This window comes from Dryobates pubescens, chromosome 15, assembly GCF_014839835.1.
Source record: "Dryobates pubescens isolate bDryPub1 chromosome 15, bDryPub1.pri, whole genome shotgun sequence".
Taxonomy (NCBI): domain Eukaryota; kingdom Metazoa; phylum Chordata; class Aves; order Piciformes; family Picidae; genus Dryobates; species Dryobates pubescens.
In genome coordinates this window covers 1,705,791-1,725,865 of record NC_071626.1, presented here as the reverse complement: position 1 = coordinate 1,725,865, position 20,075 = coordinate 1,705,791, and the positions used below count along the sequence as shown (strand labels likewise).

The 20,075-nt window shown below is 44.2% G+C and overlaps 1 protein-coding gene across 1 annotated transcript; it reads right to left on the bottom strand.

Moving 5' to 3' along the window:
* Positions 1-12,661: 12,661 nt before the first annotated feature.
* On the bottom strand, positions 12,662-18,262 carry KERA (keratocan). Its single transcript, XM_009905991.2, has 2 exons — positions 17,372-18,262; positions 12,662-13,339 (listed from the first exon to the last, which is right to left on the bottom strand). The coding sequence occupies exons 1-2, from the start codon at positions 18,255-18,257 to the stop codon at positions 13,167-13,169; spliced, it is 1,059 nt and encodes a 352-aa protein (XP_009904293.2). The 5' UTR covers positions 18,258-18,262; the 3' UTR covers positions 12,662-13,166.
* Positions 18,263-20,075: the final 1,813 nt, after the last annotated feature.

Here is a 20,075-nt window from a genome sequence, read left to right as displayed (position 1 = left end):
ACATGCTTTTCTGGTCTTGTTTTCCAGAGACATAAGCAAGGTTTGGAGGGGTTTGAAGCACAGCTCTATGAGGAGAGAGAGGCTGAGGGAGCTGGGGTTGCTTAGCCTGGAGAAGAGGAGGCTCAGGAGAGACCTTCTTGCTCTCTGCAACTACCTGAAGGGAGGTTGTAGCCAGGTGGGGGTTGGTCTCTTCTCCCAGGCAACCAGCACCAGAACAAGAGGACACAGTCTCAAGCTGTGCCAGAGGAGGGTTAGACTGGATGCTAGAAAGAAATTCTTCCCAGCAAGAGATTGGAATGTGCTGCCCAGGGAGGTGGTGGAGTCACCATCACTGGAAGTGTTTAAGAGGGGACTGGATGAGGCCCTTGGTGCCATGGTTTAGTTGAACAGATGGTGTTGGGTGATGGGTTGGCTCTGTGGTGTATCTTTAGGGGACATACCTTAGTTGATTCTGGAATTTATGGTTGGTGTTTTGCTGCAGCTTGGATGCTATGAACCCTAGACTAGCTAGAAACCTGAGAGACCCAATGCTGAAACAGCTTGTGAATGTTCTGTCTTTAAAAACAAAGGAGAAGAAGGTAGTCTACTTATAGGCCTGGTGGTGCTGCTGAGCAGAAAGGCAAGGGTTTAAAAAAGCTCCCAGAAAATCTGTACTTGAGCTAGGGACTGATCCAAAACACTGCTTTGTGCTTTCTGAATCCTGTTATCAGAGGAGATAATGAAATTCCTCAGCCTGACAGAAGGACATTTGGGAGTGAGCTTTTCATGTCCTCTAATTAGTTCCTTCACTGACACTTGGATTTTTTCCAGGTGCTCTGGCTTTGTGCAGTTTAATTTACTGTCTTGCAAACTTCCTCAGTTGTCTCTGATTTTGCTGCCTGCCTTACTAACTCGGGTTTGATTAAAAGCTCACCCAAGTTAATGGAGAGTTCTAACACATCCAGTGGTTTTTGGAGCATGACTTCAGCTGGAAGCATACCCAGCTGTGGCCACTGCCTAACACGTTCCTAGCTAGAATGCATTCCCTTTGCACAATTGCTGGCAGAGCTAAATGAATTAATTTATCCCTTTGTTTTTCTTGAGTGGGCTTTGTTTCCATTTCAGTTCTCCCAGTTCTTGGAGGTGCAATGCTCCCAGCTGCGTTCTTGAATTCCTTGCCAAAGCCTCAGGGTTGTCTTACTCTTGTTTTCCCCAAATCTTGATTATAAAGCACTCAGCCTTTGACTCAAACTGTCAGCATCCACTTGGTACAAATGCAGCTATCAGCTCTGCTTTGTTTTCTTTTGGGCTTCACAGGTTCATCCCCAGCAACTTCTGATAAGAATGAGTGGGGAAAATAAATATCAAATTTGCCATAAAATGAAGAATTCCTTCTGCCCCTCATCAAGAGTTGGTCTATGGCACCACCTTTGCTTCTTGGCACCTTCTCAGTCTGCCAGCATGGATGGAAGAACAGATCTACAGTTTGCTGCATCAGCTCTGCAAAGTTCTAGTGCTGATTTATAACAAGAAAAGTAAGGTAGTGTCCAGCTTTGCCCCAAAATGAGCAATTTACCTGGTTGTTCCTGCCTGTGCCAAGGGAGGTGCAGGCTGGATATCAGGAAAAATGTCTTCACAGAAAGGATTATCAAGCACAGGCACAGGCTGCCCGGGGAGGTGGTGGAGTCATCATCCCTGGAGGGGGTGACCATCAGACCATGTAGCAAAGTGCCACATCTAGCCATTGTTTGAACACCTCCAGGGAGGCTCTGAGGATGCTGAAGGACTGGAACATCTGATCAGGAAAGGCTGAGAGCCCCGAGGCTCTTTAGGGAGGGCTGAGAGGGGATCTGAGCAATGTTTACACATACCTGAAGGGTGGGGGTCAGGACGGGGCCAGGCTCTTTTCAGCGGTGTTCTGTGACAGGACAAAGGGCAACGGACACAAACTGCAACCCAGGAAGTTCTGCCTCAGCATGAGGGAAAAATTCTTCAGTGTGAGGGTGCTGGAGCCCTGGAGCAGGCTGCCAGAGAGGCTGTGGAGTCTCCTGCTCTGCAGAGTCTTTCCAAACCTACCTGTGTGTACTCCTGTGTGAGCTGCCCTGGGTGATTCTCCTGTGGCAGGGAGGTTGGATTCAATGATCTCCAGAGGTCCCTACCAACCTCTACCACTCCATGATTCTATCACTCATGTCTTTATTTGTTCTAAGGGCACAGTGAGAGGATGGACAGGTAGGAATCTGCTTTGATAGATCCCTTGCCTGTCTCAGCATCATTTGCATTCCATGGTTGTGGAGCCATGTTCACCTTAGGACCCTGAGCAAAGGAGTTCGTCTTATGAACCTCTCTGGGAATAAGAAACAAAGGCTAGAGAGCAGAAGAATAAATGTCTCAGAGAGAAGGAGAAAGGAAGGAAAGCATGTGTCTGCAGAAGGGATTGGCATTTTTATTTTGCTCATCAGAGTTAAACAAAGTACAAAAGAAGGATTTAGAGGGTTCCAACTGTTCCATCCCCTGTGCAAATCACCATAAACAGGAGGGGAAAAAGAGAGTTAAACAGAAAATATGAGACAGCTAGAGTTGTTTTGAACCACTAAAGTCTTGTTTAGGTTTAATTATTTCTGCAGAAAGAGGGAATGCAAGGAATAAAGAACAGCTTTTCAACGAGTCACAGAAAGAGCTAAGGAGTCATTATGTGTAGAGCAACTCAAGTGCCTCATTTCTCACCTCACTTTGTCTGTTCTGGGTGACAGATTCCCTTTCAATGTGCATCCTCTTTGAGGCTGTTATTCTTTTCCTTTAATGGCCACAGAGCTGTTGGAGCAAGTCCAGAGGAAGGCCACAAAGATGATCCAAGGCTTGGAGCACCTCTGCTGTGAGGATAGGCTGAGGGAGCTGGGGGTGTGCAGCCTAATTTTTTGGTTTGGTTTGGTCAGAGATAAGATTGAGAATGGCAACAAAACTGGTGAAGGGTCTAGAGAACATGTATTATGAGGAATGGCTGAGGGAGCTGAGGTTGTTTAGCCAGGAGAAGAGGCTGAGACCTCATTGCTCTCTGCAATTCCATGAAAGGAGGTTGCAGTCGGGTGAGGTTGGGCTCTTCTGCCTGATATCAGGTGATAGAAAGAAAGGAAATGGCCTGAAATTGTGCCAGGTAAGATTTAGGTTGGACACTAGGAAAAATGTCTTTGGTGCAAGAGTGGTCAGGGATTGGCAGAGGCTGCCCAGGGAGGTGGTGGAGTCCCCATCCCTGGAGGTGTTCGAGAAACCTGTGGTCATGGCACTTGGGGCCATGGTTTAATGTCCATGGTGGTGTTGGGTTGATGGCTGCACCCAATGATCTTAGAGGTCTTTTCCAACACCAACAATTCTGTGTCTCTATTGTAGTAAGGTAACCCTTCTCTTCTGAATGCTGAACAAGCCTACAGTAGGTCAGATGTTTTTCTTCCTCATTACTGATCCCTTCCTACTTTCGAAATGAAGAGTGACAACAAACCTGCATTGTGTGCTTCCTTGGCAAGCACACACAGACCTGCACAGGTTCTGCTGTAGCAGCCTCAGGAATTCCCAGCGAGGCCAAGGCTGGGAGGCAGAGCTTTGGGCTCACATACTTGGCTCCTACTCCACTCTCATTAGCCAGCCTGCCATGCTTCTGAAACCAAATGTACAGTTTGCTGTTTCAGAGGGGTAATTTGCATCAGTTTTGAGAAGGAGCTGGGAAAGAAATCTCTCTTCTTTCTTTAATCATAGCTGGACATAAGATAGCACTGCTGAGTGTGCATGAATGTGGTGTCACAGAATGGGTTTTGCTACCATCCAGGGCTACTGTCTGCTGTGCCAGCCCAGCCTGTGGACTGCTGCTGTTAGACCCTTTCAGGAAAATGGAGCTTCTCAGAGATGGGAAAGTTCAGAGTGGTTTTTGCTTAGCTAAATAAATATAGTTCAGAGCTGGGTTATCATATTTATGGCTATTTGATGTTTTGCTTGGGGTGGAAAAATAAAAGCAAGGTTCAGTTAGGATTCAAGGCTTTGAAATTCACTGGGGCACAAGCTTTGCATTGGATGTTGTGTGGTGACATAGCTGTTTATTCAGTGTATGCTGATTTCATGGGTAGAGGCTGTAAAAGGTTTTATGTAGCATGATGAGAGCCATAATATCCTCAATATCCTGAGTCGATGTTCAATTGAGGTCAGGAATGAAAGTTGTTATTCTTTTCTTGCTAGCCTAAAGGTTATGCAGTTTGAGTAGGAAATTGCTTGTGTGTTCGTGGGTTTGCATTCTGTACTGCAGATTTATACCCCCTGCATGTGCTTCCAAAATGCTCCAGAAATGCTTGTAAAGAGGGTACCATCAGTGCTGGCATTTGAGTGCCTTCTTGTTACAGCTGGAACACATAAAATGCTCTCTGGTTCTGCTGAGTTTGTTACAAGGTGCAGGACATCAATGACTTGCTGCATCTTGCATTTTACAACATCAGTGCCACTCACTGGAAGGTAATTCTCACCTCCAGTGATCCAGAGAACCTGAAGAACATAATTGTGAAATTATTAGTGCAGGGTAACCTGATCTGTTTTCTCCTCTCACTACAAGGAGGATGGATAAGATACCATTCAATGGCCCTTTCCAACCCAAACCAGGAGATCTCATTGCTCTCTACAACTCCCTGAAAACAGCTTGTAGCCAGGTGGGGGTTTGTCTCTTCTCCCTATTACCAGGTGATAGAAAAAGAGGACACAGTCTCAAGATGTGCCAGGGGAAGTTTAGGCTCAAGGTGAGGAGAAATTTCTTCCCAGGAAGAGTAATTGGCCATTGGGATGTGCTGCCCAGGGAGGTGGTGGAGTCCCCATCCCTGGAGGTGTTCAAAAAAGACTTGGATGTGGCACTTGGAGCCATAGTTTAGTTGTCAGGAGGTGTTAAGTATTGGGTAATAGGTTGGACTTGATGATCTCTGAGGTCTTTTCCAACCTGGTTGATTCTGTGATTCTGTGAGGAAATGGCCTGAAATGATGCCTGGGAAGGTTTAGGTTGGAGGTTAGGAAAATTTCCATTGCTGCAGGAGTGGTCAGGGATTGGCACAGGATGCCCAGTTTGGTGGTGGAGTTCCCATCCCTGGAGGTGTTCGCGAAACCTGTGGCCATGGCACCTGGGGCCATGGTTCAGTGGCCATGGTGGGGTTGGGCTGATGGTTGGGATCTATGATCCCAGAGGTCTTTTCCAGCCCAAACAATTGATTATAAACATTTGGCAAACATCTTTCAAGCAATATTAACTTGTAGAAAACATCAGAGAGCAGTTTGGGAAGTGCAGGTTGCTACTCAGCGTGACAAGAAGGGAACTCATCGTTGATTGAAGGGTGACTCATGAATGTCTCTCCCAATTGACAGAGCAGGCATTAGTCACACTTCAACAGACAGCTCTCCATGAAAGACACCTAAATGAATACTTTGTGATTCTCTTTGGTTGAGCTGAAAGATGAAACCCTTACGTTTCAGTCTGTAGTTGCAATGTATGTGGTGTTCCCCAAAAGTGCTTTTCTGTTGTGTGCACACACACCCCGGTACAGACAGACACACAGACAGACTCTGGTAGCGTCACACAACCTCAAGGTTGTCCCCATCCCTGGAGGTGTTCAAGAAGTGTGTGGCCATGGCACTTTGGGACATAGTTTAATGGCCATGGTGGTGTTGGGTTGCAGGTTGGACCTGATGATCTCAAAAGTTCTCTTCCAACTGAAGGAATTCTGTGATTCTATGATCATTAAAAGGGAATCCTGCGGAGGGGACTGCTCCGTGTGGTTACTCGGTGTGGTGCCAATGGCTGTCCCTGTAGCTGCTAGAGAAAGACCTTTGTTCCTGTAGGACTTCACTGCAGCTGAGTTGGAAATGGCTTTGTTTGAGACTCTGGGTCCTGTAGCTGCAACTTTAGATCAGTGAATGGAGATAAGAAAAGGGAGCAGAGAGGAGAGCTGCCCAGGATATTGTCTGAGAAGAAGAAGAAGAACCAAAGGCAACAAAAACTTTCCCTTTGGCAGTTAGTTCCACCCCCCACCCCCCCCCCCACCCCCTTTTTTTTCCCTCCATGAAACATGAGAACTTTTATTATATAAAACTGTGCTTTCTTGTGAGTTTTTCCTTCAGGCTTGCCAGTGAGAGATGATGATTTAATTCTTTCCAGATATTCCATTGATTTAATGTAATTTCTGTCATGTGGAACAGACTGGGACAAATGGGAACAGCTCCTAGAATATCTGTACTGCTTCTCTTTTTTTTCCTTCACAATTCCTTGAGGGCACATTTTATGGAATCACAACATTTCTGGCATTCAATTCCTGCACTAATTACACAGCCTGTGCCTTGAAGATCCTGTGGTGCTTGTCCTGTGTGCTTCACCCTGGAGTTCTTCTTTGTTTTAATGGACAGAGATGTATGCCTGAATCGAAAATACTATTTAAGCAGACAGATTTGAATAACAAATCCCTTTGCCCACGTTCTCCAGACACAGCTGTTACTGCAGCACAGCCAGAAGCTTTCATGTACATCATTCTCATCTCATTTTCTCTTGGATTATTTCCAGACTGGCTTGAAGCATTGATTATGGTTAAAAAGCTTCGTTTTCATTTTCTTTCTTTTCCCCCCCCTAACTAAAACCAGTCTCACAAAAGCCTTCATTTCATAATATCTTCACTTCTGGGCCTCTTCCTCTGCCCTCATATGTAGGTATGCAGTGGTTTGTGTGCATGCAGCGTGCTAGACATATATTTAATTGGAAGACAACACACTCAAGGGTGCACACGTAGCACTCCATCATGTGCTGCTGACACAGAGAACAGCCCTACCACTGGGAGATCCTGGCAAGGAGATGTGGAGATGTGGAGAGGGATGCAAGATCCAAAATAACACTCACTTTTCTCCCAACCCCTTAACTAGATTATGTATTGAAATAAAAATGCTCTTAAGGGTGAGCCAAAAAGTAATACTCTGGGTAGAAGGATTCGATACAAGAGTTATGGAGTCCTTTCTCCTGAGCTTTCTCTCCTGATTGTCACAGAACTTTAGCCCTTAAATTTAATATAGTTTGGTTTGCTTTGCTTTGCTTTGCTTTGGTTTGCTTTGCTTTGCTTTGCTTTGCTTTAGTTTGCTTTACTTTGCTTTGTTTTGCTTTGCTCTGTTTTGTTTTGTCTTGTCTTGTACTGCTCTGGATATTGTTAGAGTAGAAAAGAACCTGGGGAAATTCACACAGTTTCCTTTCTTTTGACTTAATGTTTCTTAATAGGATCACAGGATTAGAGGCTCACAGGATGTTAGAGGTTGGAAGGGACCTCTGGAGAACATCAAGTTCAACCCTCCCTGCCAGAGCAGGAGCATAGAATCCAGCACAGGTCACACAGGAACACATCCAGATGGGGCTTGCAAGTCTCCAGAGAAGGAGACTCCACAACCTCTCTGGACAGCCTGCTCCAGTGCTCTGGGACCCTCACAGTGAAGAAGTTCCTCCTCCTGTTGAGGTGGAACCTCCTGTGCTGTAGTTTGCCCCTTGTCCTATCCCAGGGTGCAACTGAGTCCATATGGTCACCCTCACTGGCAGGAAAGGACTCCTTCACTGACTTCATAGTGCAGAGTGAGAGAGCAGCTGAATTTTGTTGCTGTTGCTGTCACAACCATTCCAAAACAGTGCTGCTGGTCTTACTGTGGACGTGCTGAGCAGAATCCTTGGGGGACCACCCCATCCCTATCTGTCCACGTAAGGAGAGATTCACTCTTGGATTCCTGCAGCCCCAAAGGATGTAGGATCAGACCTTTATCTGCCATTACAAACAAAACAAAGCAAAACAAAACAAAGCTAACCCAAAATAATAAATAAGGAATCCTGAAAAATGCTTCTCAAGCAAAGTAACCTACTCCCCAGTGACAAAATTCCTGCTCTGGAATTCTGACACTCTCCAACCTGAACTTGAGTTTGAGTTTGGTCCATCTTGGTCAAGAGGAAGTGTTTGGTTTTCTGCCTCTCATGAAAAACAAAAAGATGAGTTTACAAACCCCATCCCATTTTCAACCAAGGAAAATGTCAAAGATTTTACAATCAGCCAATGTTGGGACTCTAGTCAGAACTTCTTTAAGCATTGTTTCTTACAACCATTCAATGCTGGCTTTTCTCCTTCAGCACAGGCACTCTTTTCTTTCTGCTATTCCTAGGAAAAATAAAAAGAGGACTTTTTCATTGCATGATGTTTAGTGGAGGCTAGCAAGGCTGGAGCAGCTCTGCTATGAGGACAGGCTGAGGGAACTGGGGTTGTTCAGCCTCGAGAGGAGAAGAATCTTGGGCGACCTTAGAGCTGCCTTCCAATAGCTGAAGGGGTCCTACAGGAAGGCTGCAGAGGGACTTTTCCTGAGGGTGTCTAGAGCCAGGCCAAGGGGGGATGGTTTGAAGCTGAGGCAGAGCAGGGTTAGAGTGGAGCTGAGGAAGAAGTTCTTCAGTAGGAGGGTGGTGAGGCTCTGACACAGGCTGTCCCGGGAGGCTGTGAATGCCTCCTGCCAGGGGATGTTCAAGGCTAGGCTGGATGAAGCCTTGAGCAGCTGAGTCTAGCTGAGAGGTGTCCCTGCCCATGGTGGGGAGGTTAGAGGAGATGATCTCTGAGGCCCCTTCCAACCTGAGCCATTCTGTGATTCTGTGAAGATTTAAAACTTTGCTTTTGAACTTGTAGTAGATCTGAGCCACGCTTCAGCACCTGGAAGTATTTAAGGGGCCACAGCACTTCTGAGCAACTCACTAAATTAGTGTGCCACTGGAAATCAGTAGTCCATGGATCTTATATCAACCAACGCCTGCAAGCACTCACTGATTAAACTGAGCACACAGAGGAGCATATGGGTTACAGGATAAAGCTAAGCCTGAGAGCCCTGCAGAGCTTATTTGCCACCTGCCATTGCCTCTTCTTGTGGCTTCTAACAAATCTCTGCTGAAATTCACAGCTGTGGCACATCACCACGCTCCTTCTGGAACTCATTGTGGAAGGCAACTCCCCATCAGCACGGAGGAGTGCACAGAATACAGCAGTGCATGATCTGAAGAAAGCTCTTTGGGTGTTGTTTTCCCACTGGCACAGTTCCTCTGGGTTTGGATAGGGCTCAAGTGTTGGACTGTGTATTAATCACAGTGCTTCAGACAGCATTACAAATACTAAGCACTTACTATTGGCTGTTGCTGTCCTCCCAGCCAGTCTCAGGTGTTCATAGAACTGTTTCAGTTGGAAAAGACCTCTAAGGTCATCAGCTTCAGTCATTATCTGTTTTTACCAAGTCTGGTCCTTACACAAACAAAGCAGTTGGGGTCTCACTAAAGCAGAGGGGCAGAATCAGCTCCCTTGACCTTCTGGACACCTTTTGATGCAGCCCAGGACATGGTTGGTTTTTTAAGCTCCCAGCACACGTTGCCAGCTCATGCCAAGCACTCCTCAACCAGCACCCCCAAGTCCTTCTCTGCAGGGCTGCTCCCACTTATAAAACCATGGAGTCTTCTGAGAAACCCAGTTCCCAGCCTCCAATCAAGCTGGCAGTCGTGGCAGAAACATCTGAGACTTTCTCAGCTCTTGAACCTCTCACTTTCTTGCTTTTCTTTCCAGAGCAACTGTCTCTCTGTCCCCTAGGCTGAGGAGAGAGCACATCTGTGTTACAGAGCAGAATTTCAAACCAGCTCACAATAATAAATAATGTGGACTTCTGGCAGAGCAGTAGGTGCTTGTGGTTTGCTTAACAAATGACCACAGCTGAAAAGAGCTGGAGGTGACCTGCTTGGTTCTGAACTCCTCCTGTTTGCAAACATCTTTGTTTCTGGCCAAGGTATTCCATTCAGAACTGTTTGTGATCTGCTCTGACAACTAAGTAAAGCAACTGTTGGCTGAATGAAGGCAGCTGTGGATTTAGACAGGACAGCTGAGGGGCCTGGTCCTCCCTTCTTGCCATGGAAGAGACTGCAGGTTTTTTATCAACATAAGAACATATCAGTGGGGAGTCTTAGGCCAATCTTGGGTTGGGAAGAATTAACCCCAAACTTTTGAGCACAGCAACGATTTCTGCATTGTTGCAGGGACCCTCTTCATAGGGAAAGGAAAATTGTGGTTTAGATTTTCTTACATAGCCTTCTGGCATAATGAAGGGACTGAATGTGGCTGGAAGCCTCCATTGTTTAGTTCCACATAATAATGCATTTTAAGCTTGCTGTGGTAATTGGAGGGGGAAATTCACCAGCTTTTCCAGCATGTTTAAGAATATTGGCAAAGAAGTAGATGTGCAGTAAAGCAGCTCAAAGCCCAGCCAAGGCTGATTTATCCTCTGAAGCTCACTGCAACAACATAACTGCTTTTCATTCTGCTTATCACAGAATCAGAAAATGATAGGATAGTTTGGGATGGAAAAGCTCTGTATCGTTGAGTCCAACCATCAACCTAACACCACCATGGCTATAAAACCATGTCCCCAAGTGCCTTGGCCACAGGTTTATTGAACACCTCCGGGGACGAGGACGCCACCACCACCCTGGGCAGCCTGTGCCAGTCCCTGACCACCCTGGAGCCTTCTCCTCTCCAGGCTGCACAGCCCCAGCTCCCTCAGCCTGTGCTCAGGGCAGAGCTGCTCCAGCCCTTGGATCATCTTTGTGCCCCACTCTGGACTCTCTCCAGCAGCTCTGTGTCCTTCTCCTGCTGGGGACCCCAGAACTGGAGGCAGGATTGGAGGTGAGGTCTGAGCAGAGCAGAGCCCAGGGGCAGAATCCCCTCTGCTGCCCTGCTGCCCACCCTGCTCTGGCTGCAGCCCAGCACACAGCTGCCTGAGGGCTGCAGGAGGGCACTGCTGGCTCCTGGGGAGCTGCTCAGCAACCCACACCCCCAAGGCTCTTCCATCAGAGCTACTCTAAATCCAAGAGCTACTCTCAACCCAAGAGCTACTCTGGGGCTGCTCTTTGTTTAAAGCAGAAATTCATTTCCAAGTGCAAGCACAAAATCATTGTTATAATTTAATTAGTAATGTTGTCACATAATCCTTATTTTTTTTCCAAGTCAAAATAAATTATGATGCCATTAGTGAGTAAAGGACATAGATAAACATGCATACATATTGTACAAGCATTTAGAATATGTTGGGGTTTTTTATATAGGGTGAGCACAGAGGTAAAGAAAATATTTTGCTAGAAGGGCAGGAGTTTCTCAGTCAAAAAAACAAAGAGCTGTAAAAGATAAATGGTTGGGTTTGGGTTTTTTTGTGTGTGTTAGGATTTCCTGAATGGGTTACTTCTATGCTGGCTGATGTCCACAAATGCACTGGAGCAGAATAAGGCTTGGTTTTTCAGAGGCAAAGAGTCTGAATGTTAGAGATTGCAGTTCTCAACCCTTTAAAAAACCTACTTCTTAAGCAAATGCTGCTTCTGCAAAGGAAAAAATATATACCATAAATGTTTGTTACTGAGGCCGGTCTTAAACTGTTAGAAGCAGGTGAAAGCCACCAAAGAGCAACTAATTGCTTCTACCTACAACCAGAAGCAGCCTAAAATAGTGTGGCTGATGTAGAGTGTCTCTTGAGCTGGCTATCAGAAGTCAAATGATCATGTTCTCCCAAGGAATAGGTTAAGGAATAAGTTCTCCACCATGAGAGTGGTGAAGCCCTGGAATGGGTTGTCCAGGGAGATGGTTGAGGGCCCGTCCCTGGAGGTGTTTAAGAGCAGGCTGGATGAGGCTCTGGCCAGCCTGATCTAGTGTAGGATTGGAACTAGATGATCCTTGTGGTCCCTTCCAACCCTGACTGATACTATACTACTATTAATATTCCCTTTGCTCATTGCAGTGCCAGTATTAGCTTGCAAAAATAGGCACAACCCAACCAGATTTCATCAGGAGAGGTCCACTGATACCTCCATGGTGAGTGAATTGGGAACTTGGTGTGTGCTTCACTAGCTGGACTTGTCTCGAATCCAGAGTTGTCATCTGGCAGCAGATACAGCCAAACATTGCTCTGAGTGGATTGGGTTTGCTGAAATCTCTAACTGATACAATTCCTATGCAAAAACTGTGGCTAGGTCGGGAAATGTCTGGAAGAGGATGCATCTCTTAATGTCTTTGTTTCCTCTTCATTACCATTCTGTTAATCAGGCATTCTAGTTTTTGTGAAGTACCTAGGCTGTGAAATATGCAACCTTGCTCTTCTGGGTTTTGTTTCTCTGTAGATTCATATATTCATAGAATGGTTTGGGTTGGAAGGGACCTTGTAGATCATCTGGTTCAAATCCCCCTTCAATGGGCAGGGACACCTCCCAGGCTGAGACAGCTGGGGCTGTTCAGCCTGGAGAAGACAAGGCTTTAGGGAGACCCCAGAACTGCATTTCAGTATGTGAAGGGGACCTAGAGGAAGGCTGAGAAGTGGCTGTTTAGAAGATCTTGGAGTGATAGGAGGAGGGGCAAGGGTTTGAAGCTAGAGCAGGGGAGATTTAGGTTGGACATCAGGAGGAAGTTCTGCACAATGAGAGTGGTCGCCCAGAGATGTGGTTAAGTCCCCATCCCTGGAGACATTCAAGATCAGACTCCATGTGGCCCTGGGCAGCCTGATCTAGCTGGAGATGTCTCTGCTGACTTCTGGGGGGTTGGTCAAGATGACCTTTGAGGGCCTTTTCCCTCCCAACCCTCTGGGAATCTTATTTCCCTGTTGAGTGGTCGCTCACCATTAGTTGCTGTCTTGAAGGGGCAGCAGCAGTTCTACTAACTAGCACTCATGCAACTCAGGATTTTTCTAGCATATATATTTAACTAAGTGCACCCAGAATTGTTTATGTTAGTTACAATGCAACAAGATAAGGACATATGATCTGTCTGAAGCAATGATGTTAACAGGATAGACATTTGACAAGCAAGATGAAGTAGACAAGGACCTGCTTCAGAATATTTGGGAATCTTACACACATAAATTTGTGTTAGGAATCCTTGGGTGGAGTGTTAAGCAAATGTTTCCTGTCCATCCAAAACCTTCTCTGAAAGAAGAATGATCTCTTCAGCTGCAGGAAAGATGTAAGCAAAGGAAAAAAGAGAGGGGGGAAAAAAAAAATCAAGTGAAGCTTTTACTTCTTGGTTTAGGAGTTAGAACAAGTTTCAGTCCAGCAAAACTTGTGTCTTAGCACCCTCAACAGCAAGGGTGACACTGCAAGATCTTTAGATGATAACAGCTTGGAGTAATCTGAAACAGACCATGATGTCCAGAGGGATGGGAGGTTGAATTTCATTTCCATCCAGGCGAAGGTATCGAAGGCGAGGACTGTTGCCATGAAACCCATAGTCTTCTGCTAGGGCAATTGAGACTGGGCATATCTGAGTCCCATTGACACCTGCAAGGGCAGATCAACAGGTTAGGTAGTTCCTGTGGGAAAGGTTCATGAAGAAAAACAAAAAAAATCATCTAGAAAACAGATCAAGGAGGTTTCCATTGCTACTGCAGAGTGCTTGGTATCCTTGGGAGAAACAAGCTGCAACTTATTTTTATGTGGGAAGCTCTGGGACAGGAAGCTTCAGAGTTCTTAAAAGTTTTACAAGGGAAGCAGCACTATGTGGCAGAAAATATTTTGCCTTTTTGGGCCAGCACTGCTGTCCTTTGGGGACAAGATGGCTTCAGGTGTGTTCTGAATCTCTGTAGTCCCTGCCCTGGGAATTATCCCAGGACACCACTTTTCCCTGGGTTAATGACTCCAACTTCAGAGTGAGGCAGCAGTTAGGCAGCAGTTATCTAACCACAGGCCACCTAGGAAGAAGTTATTTCCTGATGATGTGTGGTATGAAGTGGTCTGGGTTTGTTTTTCACTGCTCTGTTCCCATGAACAGCAAATCTTAACCAAACTGCCGGAGGAGTCAAAACCTTTCTCCCTCCTCTTTCTGTTGCAATCCTATTCATGGATACGATGCTTTAGCAAGAGCAGTAGGACAATCCACATCTACGTAGTTGCAACTCACGTACCTAAACTGATCCACAAAGAGAGCAAGTGCCAGTGCAAGCAGACCCTGCAGACACTGTTTGTAAACTCTGGAGAGAGATGAACATTTCTGCAAGGTGATTCACAGCTCCTTAGGATGGGATGGTTTTCCCTCTGCAGTTGTGTATCTCTTCCCACAAGCTGTGTAGGTGGTCTTTAAGACTAACCCAAACTACATCTAGGATGTTTGATTCAAATTCCACCTGTTGTCAGCAGGCAAAGTGGTTAAGTGGTGTCATACTGAAAAATGAGAGGCTGGGCCCATAGGGCAAAGCTGCAGAAGAGTTTCTCATTACTGCCTGATGGACTTTATGACTGCTAAAAACCTGCAGAAAATCCTGGTCCTTTTCCAGCAGATCTCGTGGTTTGGAAACACTGAGAAATTCATTGCATCTCAGACTGGTAGGGGTTGGAAGGGACCTCTGGAGACCAGAGCTGAAGGAGACCTTGAGCAACCTGGGCGAGTGGGAGGTGTTCCTGCCCCTTGCAGGGAGATTGAAACTAGATGAATGTAAGGTCCCTTCCAGCTCAAGTCATTCTGTGGATTGGCAGGATGAGCAGGGCCATCTCAGAAGTACTCCACACACAAAGGTAAACTTTCAGGAGGACTCTTTTGTGGAGAAATTTGAAAGAGGCTTCTACAATTACTTTGCTTTCAAATCTTTGACAGTGGTTCTCTTCAAGCAGTCACTGATCATCAACTGTGCCTGAGTTTAAGAAGCCAAAACCAATCTGCACAATGAATGCCACATCTTATTACTCCTGCCTGATGGAATTACATTCCTTGGTTGTGAACCTAAGGGCCCTTTGAGATCCCATCAGAGCAGGGACTGATGTCACCATCCATAACCTCAGCCACAATTATGCTGTGTAGTAGAACGTTCCTTACATGATACCTTAGTTTTATTTAACATGTCAGCTTTGGTTTGGACTTCTTTATAGGTAGACATTAAACATTAAAAAATAAATAATTCATTAATTTCAGTTGTGCTTAAATCAGTCATGGACTTTGAATAGTGGTTAAGACATAAAGCTCTTGGAAAAACCCCTGTGATTGAAGCTCCTGTCATTGGAAGTGAGGACTTCAGCCTGCACATGCACTTAAGGTTCAATTTTCCTGGGTTTAACCTTCTTAAAGGAAATCATACAATTCAAAAGAATATATATATAATATATATATCATTTATATCATTTTCTTAAATTATTGTGTCCTTCTTATAACCTTATATTCTTGTAGTCTTATGAATATGAATTAATTAATAAGAATATATCAACATATTATTTAGGGAGAAGAGAAGAGAAGAGAAGAGAAAAGAGAAGAGAAGGGAAGAGAAGGGAAGAGAAGAGAAGGGAAGAGAAGGGAAGAGAAGAGAAGAGAAGAGAAGAGAAGAGAAGAGAAGAGAAGAGAAGAGAAGAGAAGAGAAGAGAAGAGAAGAGAAGAGAAGAGAAGAGAAGAGAAGAGGAGAGAAGAGGAGAGAAGAGGAGAGAAGAGGAGAGAAGAGAAGAGAAGAGAAGAGAAGAGAAGAGAAGAGAAGAGAAGAGAAGAGAAGAGAAGAGAAGAGAAGAGAAGGAGAATGACTATAACATAACAAATTTTGACAGCTCTTTAAGTACTACCTACACACAAAACCCTTCTTAAACTGGATAGGTTGCATTCCAACATAGTGTCCACTTAAAAGGACAAGAGATAAAGCCTTCACCTGAGGCCCTGCAGGGAAGCAATGCAAATAAATCCCTTTCTAACCAGGGGGCAATGAAATCTGTTCAATAGCAACACCTCACTCTAATTAACTGTTAGACTTCTCCTAAGCCACTTAAATAGGAGCCAGCTCTAACAAATTGAGGTTTCCTTACAAGTTTTCATATACTTGTTGTGCCAAAGGCAGTCAATTAACCTAAATTATTAATAAGCATCTTCCTTTGCTATGTCCTTGATTCGCTCAGAGGCCAAACAAAGCATTATTATTAGTGGATCTGTGAACACAACACAAGAGTAAGGAGTCATTTATTTAACTAAATCATTCTGACAGCAAGGCAAATGTAGAGATTTGGTTACCTTCTGTGCAGAGATGAATGGAAAGCCCTGACTTTAATGTTGGCTTTTGGCATGAAACAAAGGATTTGAGGACTGCTGAGCAGATACTTCACCCAGTGTCCCTAACCACCACATCCATGTTACACCTGGATGAGTCTGGAAGCAGTGCTAGAAGCACAACTATGACATAACAAACGGCTTCTCTTGCCTTGGCTGCAAAGTTTTCTCTCATTTATGTAAAGTGGAAAATGTTAGAAGACATTGGAGGAGCTAAGTCTTAGAAGGGCAAATCTTAGGTATTGTAAAGTCCATGAGGAGATTTGTTAGGTATTAGGTAATAGTTTGGACTTGATGATCTCTGAGGTCTTTTCCACCTAGTTGATTCTATGATCAAACCCAAGTGGCACCATTGCACTTGGGGACATGATTTGATGGCCACGGTAGTGTTGGGTTGCTGGTTGTACTCAATGATCTTAGAGGGTTTTGCCAACACAGACAATTGTATGATTCTATGCTTCTATCATTCTATGATTCTGTGATTCTATGGTTCTGTGATTCTATGGTTCTGTGATTCTATGATTTTGAGCCCAGCAAACCAAAGTTGGGGAGGATATTCAAAGCCTGAAATGTTAAATATTCACAATTCTAATGAGTCATATTTGAACTAGACTGTGCTGAGTACAGACAACATTTTAGTCTATTTTAAGCCTGCCTCATCCAAAGCTCCTCCTTAGATAAATTAGTTGGGCAGAGAGATAGAAGGACTGAGTGGAGAGCAGTTCTCTGAGTTTAGTCCTTAAATTGCTCAGGGGGTTATGAGAATCCAAATCATACAGATGTGGGCTGAATATCTCCATGATCTCCAGAGGTCCCTTCCAACCCTCAGCATTCTGTGATTCTGTGATCCCAGCTTGTTGCATACAGCTTGTTATTGGAGTTTCTTGCTTATTTCCTCCTACCCTTTCTGTGGGAAACTTAATTTGTTCCACCACCACCCCCCACCCCCCCCAAAATAGAAATGGTTCCTGGCATGTATCTAGCACAATGTGAATGCACAAAATTCTCCTCAGTCCACTCACATTTCATAACTGCTTCCAAAGTGGTTTGGTTTTGTTTTCTGTTTGCATGGGAAGATATTTCACATGTGGTGTCCCTCCCATGCACATATTAGCTTGTCATATATTAAACCTGACTTAAAAACTGGCCTGTGGGAGGCCTTCTGGCTCACCTCCCTATAATCTCCAGCATGTTTTCACTCTATTGCAAAGAGAATTTTTGGGGGTTTGGGGGGAGATAAATAGACAATGAAATAAATCATTATATCTTGGTAGGAATCCACATTGACAGCACCCACTTACTTTTGATTTTGTTGTGATCAAGGTGAAGGTGCTCAAGATGAGCGTTGATGGGTGGAATTTTGGTGAGCTGGTTGTGAGACAGCTGTAGGTCTAGAATAGATGAAACGTTAAACCCACTTGGGGGAATGCCATCGTCAGACAATTTGTTGTAGTTCAGCCGCAGGAAAGTCACTTTGGGTATGGTGCTGAAGTAGTTCTCTGGTATCACTTCGATGGAGTTGTTGTCCAGAAACAGCTGCAGCGTGTTTGCTGGGATGCTCAGAGGCATTTTCTTGAGGGAATTCTTTGCTATGTTGAGTTGCATCAGATTGTTGAGTCCTTGGAAGGTGTCGCTTTGCAGAGCGCTGTCCAACAAGCTGTTCTGGTGCAGATCTAACATGGTGAGGTTCTCCAAGCTGCTGAAGACTCCTTCTGGGATTCTGGAGATTTTGTTTCTAGCCAGCCTTAGCTGCTCCAGGCCCACTGGTAGTGGGGCAGGTACCTCTTCCAATTCATTATCTTCAAGGAATAAGTAAAGCAGCCTTTTCAGCTTGCTCAGCGCACCACTCTCAATCCCACCGTTGGTGATCTTATTCTTGTTCAGATTTATCCATCTCAGATGAGTGGCATTCACAAAAGGCTTCTCTGAAAGGGTTTCAATTAGATTGTTTTGAAGATAAAGGTACCAAATTCTTGCTGGGATTGGAGGTATTTCCTTAAGTCCTTTGTTGTCACAGTATAAGGCATTGGGGAAACTAGGAGGACAAAAGCACTCTCGGGGACACTCAGAGGTGTAGTGAGACCAGTGCTCAGGATCCAGCTCATCATAGACTTGTCTCACAGTTCGGGTCCACACAGAACCGACCAAGAATAAGAGCAAAAGGCTTGTACAGACTTTTAGGGCCATTGTGTGCCTTGGAAAGGGAGAAAAACAATTAGCTGTCTCTCAAGAGAACAACTCCAACAGCACGTTAGGTTAAGGAAGCAGCGCTGCACAACAGAGCAGTATTGCACAGCAAACATTTCCTTCCTGAGCAGCCACATTCTGCCTTCTGTGGTACTGAATGGTAAGGAAAAACTGAACAGTAACGCAAAAAGCTTTATGCTTGCTATATGCTGGATAATATTCTCCTGATTCAACATTAGCCACAAGTTTAACTGATGTTCAAGCTAAACAACCTCAAAACCTGGACCAACTTTCTGTCGTTAAATCCATGCTACTTATAAACTTGTTTATGCTTTCCAACCAAGAGCTACAAACTACTTTGTATAAGGTCCTAAGTTCAGTAAAGCTATCATGGTGATATAAATGCTGTTTCACTCAGTGTTCCTCCTCCTCAAATCAATCATCCCCTCTTTTCTGGTTTTCCTCTCTCTGAAATTCTAATGGCATCTGGATCAGATTTTCCAGGGTCTTTTCTCATCACAGAAGAGTGAGGGATCAAAGAGTGTTTTAACAGCTGTTTGTTGGGCATGTTCTTAAAGAGCTTGGAGGGAATATGTTTGAGTAATCCATTCCCCTCTCTCATTCACCCTCTCGTAGCCAAATTTATTAATTTCTTTCTCTGAAAGCAAAGAAAAAAAATAATCAAATAAATCAACCCAAATGTCTGCTTTTAAATAGTACCAAAAATAAGACCTAACCAAATCATAGGCATCATAGGCACTCATGCCTCTTCTATCTGTTTCACCTGAGCAGTTATTGGCTTTGTTTAGCCTCCTCCACTATTAAGTGGTGAATAGAAATCCTCAGTAATTCATTCCAAAAGGAAATATTTGTGTAGCACAAATATCATCTTGCTTATCTGTTATCTTGCTTGCTTCCTGAGAAAGATTAGCAAGAATTTCGCTCTGCAGAGGCAAGAGACTCCTGGCTGAGATTTCTGGCCAAAATTGGGAAGTCAGTTTTTGGCCAAAACCAAGAATAGAAAGTATTTAAAGAATAAAGTCAGTTCTCTGATAGAGTTCATCCACCAGGAAGGTTAATAGCTCAGAGGTAGGCATTTCATAGTTTTCAGCACAGTTCTGGGCAATAACAAGTGCAGCATCCTACAGATCTTCCAGCCTCAAGAACTGCTGGGTGAAAGCATCCCAAAACAAAACAAAACAACCCCAAAAAAACCCCTGAACAAACAAACAAAAGGCTAAGAAAAACTCCCTGAGGAATAACATCTCTAATTTACAGGGTGAGTGGCACCTTCTCCCTCTGTAAATCTTCATAACATCAGCAGCTTGGATTCACAACCTAAGTAACTTTTTGCTCATCAGCTTAATAACTGAGTTTCATAATATTAACAGCTGAAATTCATAATCTTAGGAACTCAGGTTCATATTAATAACTTCATTTTATAGTATTAGCAGCTTCAGTTCACAATATCAATCATTTCATTTTATAGCCTTAGTAACTTCAGTTCATCATAGTAACAATTTCCTTTCAGGGTATTAACAACTTCAGTTCACAATATCAATCATTTCATTTTATAATCTCAGTAACTTAAGTTCAGAGTATTAATAACTTCATTTGATAGTATTAACAACTTCAATTCACAGTATCAATAATTTCATTTTATAAGCTTGGTAACTTTGGTTCAATGTGTTAATAATTTCCTTCCATCTATTAATAACTTAATAATATCAATAATTTCATTTTATAATCTTAGTAACTTAAGTTCAGAGTATTAATAATTTTCTTTTATGGTATCAATAACATCAATAATTTCATTTA